This window comes from Solanum verrucosum, unplaced genomic scaffold (assembly GCF_900185275.1).
Source record: "Solanum verrucosum unplaced genomic scaffold, falcon-dt-bn FXZP01000040.1, whole genome shotgun sequence".
Taxonomy (NCBI): Eukaryota; Viridiplantae; Streptophyta; class Magnoliopsida; order Solanales; family Solanaceae; genus Solanum; species Solanum verrucosum.
Window position 1 is genome coordinate 1,009,738 of NW_026020323.1, and position 4,814 is coordinate 1,014,551.

General features: G+C 40.6%; 1 protein-coding gene across 1 annotated transcript; it reads left to right on the plus strand.

The window, feature by feature from the left end:
* Positions 1 to 1,491: 1,491 nt before the first annotated feature.
* LOC125835509 (uncharacterized) lies at positions 1,492 to 4,143 on the plus strand. Its single transcript, XM_049514642.1, has 5 exons — positions 1,492 to 1,585; positions 1,710 to 2,464; positions 2,522 to 3,041; positions 3,204 to 3,763; positions 3,862 to 4,143. Exons 1-5 carry the CDS (start codon positions 1,492 to 1,494, stop codon positions 4,141 to 4,143), a joined length of 2,211 nt encoding a protein of 736 aa, XP_049370599.1.
* The last annotated feature ends 671 nt before the right edge of the window (positions 4,144 to 4,814 follow it).

Below are 4,814 nucleotides of genomic sequence, written 5' to 3' on the forward strand. Positions count from 1 at the left end.
CTCATGTTAAGGAAAATCAACGCTACTCTCCGCCACCTACTATGGTAATGCACGCAATGGTGACAAACACTTCATCCGTAGAAAAACAACTTGTGAGCTTGACAAGAGCTATTGAAGGCTTGACCAAGTATGTTCAAGATCAAGATGCTCGAATTGTTAAGCTAACTGATAGGGTGGAGGGCATGATGGATGAAGAATGAAGTCACGCACCTGGAAAACGTCCGTAAGTCCAAGAGACAATCGATCGCCCCACAAAGCAAGTTGAATATGCTAAAGAGATCCAAGTTTCTTTGGAAGGAACGATCCCGATCAACCAAATCAAGGAGTTCATCATGGGTACCATTAAAGACAAGTACGAGGTTGCAACAATGCTGGAACAATACGACGATTACCTCGTCAAACAATTTGTCCGCTCCCTTAAGGACAATGCTTTTGATTGGTACACAAACCTTGAGTCTGGTTCCATTGATAGTTGGGAACAAATAGAGCAAGAATTTCTCAACCATTTCTATAGCACAAGACGTACTGTAAGCATGGTGGAACTTACAAACACATGTTAGCGAAATGAAGAACCAATCTTTGACTTCATCAACCAATGGAGGCATGCAAGTCTAAACTGTAAAGATAGACTTAGTGAAGCTTCGGACATAGAGATGTGCATTCAAGGTATGCATTGGGGTCTCCACTATATTTTGCAAGGCATAAAGCCTAAAACTTTTGAAGAGTTGGCCACTCGCGCTCATGATATGAAGTTGAGCATGTCGTCGGTCGGAACTGAAGCACCATCTGTCCACGAACTCCGCAAAGTCTAAGAAAGGCAAGAATTCAAGAAAGTGAGAAAATATTTGCCAAAGACTGAAAACAAAGAATCCATGAACGTCAATGCCTTTCATGTGAAATTCACCACAAGGGTGGGCAGTGCGTAGAGCTCAAAAGCGAATTCTTTTGAAGGAAGGACAAATCAAAAGCTTACCTTGAAGGAAATGCAGCGGAAAGACTACCTATTTCTTGACTCAGATGTTTCCGCAATCTTTGATGAACTTCTTGAGATGAAACTTTTTGAGTTACCAGAGATGAAGCGACCAGATGAAGCAGGGAGGAGTGATGATCCAAAATACTGCAAATATCACCGGTTGGTTGGACACCCTATCGAGAAATGCTTCGTCTTCAAGGATAAAATCATGGACTTAGCTCGCGAAGGGAAGATTGAATGAGAAATTGAGTTCAAACCAAGTCAGTGTCGCTTTTGACTTACCCAATCCGATCATGACCTGCAATTTTGTTGAAGGAAATATGGAGCAAGACATTCCAAACACCAATCAAACAAGAATGATTAAGTTTGGAGACTCCGAGCCCATTGAAGTAAATAATTTGTTATCTCTTCCTATACTACGTGATGTGGCTTCTGTAGGAGAGGGATAAACAAGACAAGATGAAGACTTAGTAGATGATTGGGGCTGGACTCTTGTGACTCGCCGTAGACACAGAAAAATGAGTTCGTATAAGGAAACATGTCAGGGAAAAGATGGTAAGGAGACCCAAAACCAAAACTTTGATCGTGCATTCAAAGAAGAAGGAAATAAAGGTGCACCACTACCAAGAGCTGCGGAGACCCATTACATTAGGAGAATATTTGCCAAATTGGTGTTACACCAAGTTCACATGAGATGGCACAAAAGCTCTATGTTGTAATGTCGATGAAAATGAAGCAAAAGATGAAACTCCATCATGTCCATCACCAAAAGATGCTCCAAAGCTGTCTCCTAAAGTTGAAAATCCATCATGTCCATCACCAAAAGATGCTCCACAGTCATATCCTGGAGTCGAAAATGCATGTATGGCCAAAATCACATTCTCTGACGATGATCTTCTGTTTTGTGACACATTTCATAATCGCCCTCTATTCATGGTTGGTTTTGCACGTGAGAAAAGGGTGAATAGAATCCTAGTCGATGAAGGAACTGGAATCAACATCCTTCCAATTCACACAATGAAAGAACTTGGGATATCAACAACAGATCTTACTGATAGTCGCTTGATGATCCAAGGATTCAATCAAGGAGGACAAAGGTCCATAAGGACCGTCAAAATAGACCTTGCCATCAGAGAGTTGCAATCAAACGTGTGGTTACATGTAATTGATGCAAAGACTTCATATAACATTTTGCTTGGTAGGCCGTGGGTACATGAGAACACAATAATCCCATCTACTTACCACCAATGTTTGAAGTATTATGATGATGGAGTTGCAAAAAGGATTATTGCAGATGATAATCCATTCACTGAAGCTGAAGCGCACTTTGTTAACGCAAAGTTTTACTTGAAGAAATATTCCATAAAAGTTGATGCCATTGCATCCGGAGATGTCGGACTCCTTCACAATATGGCTAAGGTAGCGGTTGGTAAGGCAAAAGTCGCAAACAAGGAAGATTCAAAGCTTGGAAATCCAAACAAGATGCCTAACGTGATTGGTGCCTTTTCAAGTTGAAAAGTCACACCCATTCTTCGTTATGTCCCAAAGGCAAAGGAGGACAAAGGACACTCTCTCAAGTTGCGAGAAAATGCGCTAGAAGGGTTGACCCTTCCTGTAAGGCGAATTGATACGGTGAAGTCATCCACAAAATTACTTGGGAAGTCTGTGGCTTCTAAGTCATTACTTCAGGGAAAATTTATGGCCCCTAAGTCACCCCTATATGAAGCACTCCCAATGAAGCGTACAGAAGAATGTTTTGATCCTAATGCTTACAGGCTGCTAGTAAAGGCTGGATTCGATCCAAACGAACCATCAAAATTGGGGAAGCTTCCATCAGAATCTGCTATGAGGCAACAACGTGAAGGGTTGGGCTACAAACAACCTCCACTTATCCGCATCTCCATAAAAAGGGTAAGCAACAACTACATAACTGTGGAAGATGAGTCTACTAATTCTAACAAAAGGCCTTCTGTCTTTGATCGACTTGGAAGCTCAACGAAGAGGATTTTTGTATTTGAGAGGTTAGGGCCATTGAGGAAGAAAAACAAGGTTTGGAGAAATAGCAAAAGTATGCAAGCATCTGCTTTACCAAAATCTCAAAATACTCCTAAAGACTTTCAAAGTCTAATCCCTTCTAGAATGAGGCGACAGACGAACATTGTGGTCTCATATGGAGAAGTACTAAAGGCAAAGTCGCATGTTGTGGTCTACACCAAGTAACATGGTGAAGATGAAGAAAATGTTGGCTCTTCATATCATGTCGCTACACAAGATGAAAGACATAATTTTTCTCCAATTAAAATTGATGGAGAGTTGGAAAATGTTTCATGGTGTTACCATATATCTTTCAACGATGGAGAACCTCAAGAAGATGAAGATGCTAAAGATGCGTCACCCGAACTTGAAGAAAGAGTAAAGATGACAGTTGATGCATTGAAAGAAATCAACCTTGGAACTGTTGAAGATCAAAAACCCACTTATGTGAATGCTTCACTGGCGAGTGATGAGGAAAAAGCCTACGTTGACTTACTCAAAGAGTATAAATATGTATTTGCCTGGAGTTACAAAGAAATGCCTGGATTAGACTCGAAGGTAGCAGTCCATCATTTTGCTGTGAAAAGCGGTGCACGTCCCATCAAGCAAGCTCAACGGCGTTTTAGGCCTAAATTTGTTCCCGTGATCAAAACTGAAGTTAACAAGCTTATTGAAGCTGGCTTTATCCGTGAAGTTAAGTACCCCACATGGGTTTCAAGTATTGTCCCTGTGAGGAAGAAGAATGGGCAAATTCGAGTTTGCTTGACTTTAGGGATCTCAATAATGCATGCCCCAAAGATGAATTTTCATTTCCTATCCCTGAGCTTATTATTGATGCCACTATTGGGTATGAGGCAATGTCTTTTATGGATGGTTCAACCGGCTACAATCAGATCTGCATGTCGCCAAATGATGAGGAGTTGACTGCATTCCGCACTCCTAATGGCATTTATTGCTACAAAGTAATGCCTTTCGGTTTAAAGAACGCAAGAGCAACATACCAAAAAGCTATGCAAAACATCTTTGATAACATTCTTCACAAAAATGTTGAATGTTATGCTGATGATTTAGAAGTGAAATCAAGAAAAAAGTGTGCTCACTTGCAAGACTTGAGGATGGTGTTTGATCTACTATGAAGGTATCAACTTAGAATGAATTCTTTGAAATGTGCGTTTGGAGTTACCTCTGGAAAATTCCTTGGCTTCATTGTACGACATAGAGGAATAGAAATTGATCAAGTAAAAGTAGATGCAATTTTAAAGATGGTAGAGCCAAGAAACATCCATGAATTGAAGAGTCTGCAAGGGAAGCTAGCATATCTTAGGAGATTCATCTCGAATCTAGTAGGAAAGTGCCAACCATTCAGTCGCCTTATGAAAAAGGGCACTCTTTTCGAATGGGACCAAGCTTGTAGTAATGCCTTTGAGAGCATCAAGTCTTACTTGACAAAACCACCAATTTTAGCAGCTCCTGTTCCTGGAAAGCCATTGATACTTTACATATCAGCTCAAGAAAGATCAGTGGGAGCACTCTTAGCCAAAGAGAATGGCAAAGGGAAAGAAAATTCCATTTACTACTTGAGTATGATGATGACACCAAATGAGTTGAAGTACTCGCCAATCGAAAAACTATGTTTGGCCTTAGTCTTCTCAATTCAGAAGATGAAATACTACTTTCAAGCTCACGTCGTCCGTTTTATTTCTAAAGCCAACCCCATCAAATTTGTGATGTCGAAACCTGTCCTCAATGATCGACTAGCAAGATGGTATCTCCAGTTTCAACAATTTGAAATTGTGTATGTTCCTCA

Bases quoted from the DNA above. Each gene is read 5' to 3' on its own strand.
- LOC125835509 (XM_049514642.1), top strand. From the start codon at position 1,492: ATGAGTTCGTATAAGGAAACATGTCAGGGAAAAGATGGTAAGGAGACC. The intron at 1,586-1,709 runs GTGCACCACTAC...ATGAAAATGAAG, and splicing joins CAAAGAAGAAGGAAATAAAG to CAAAAGATGAAACTCCATCA. The intron at 2,465-2,521 runs GTGATTGGTGCC...TATGTCCCAAAG, and splicing joins ATCCAAACAAGATGCCTAAC to GCAAAGGAGGACAAAGGACA.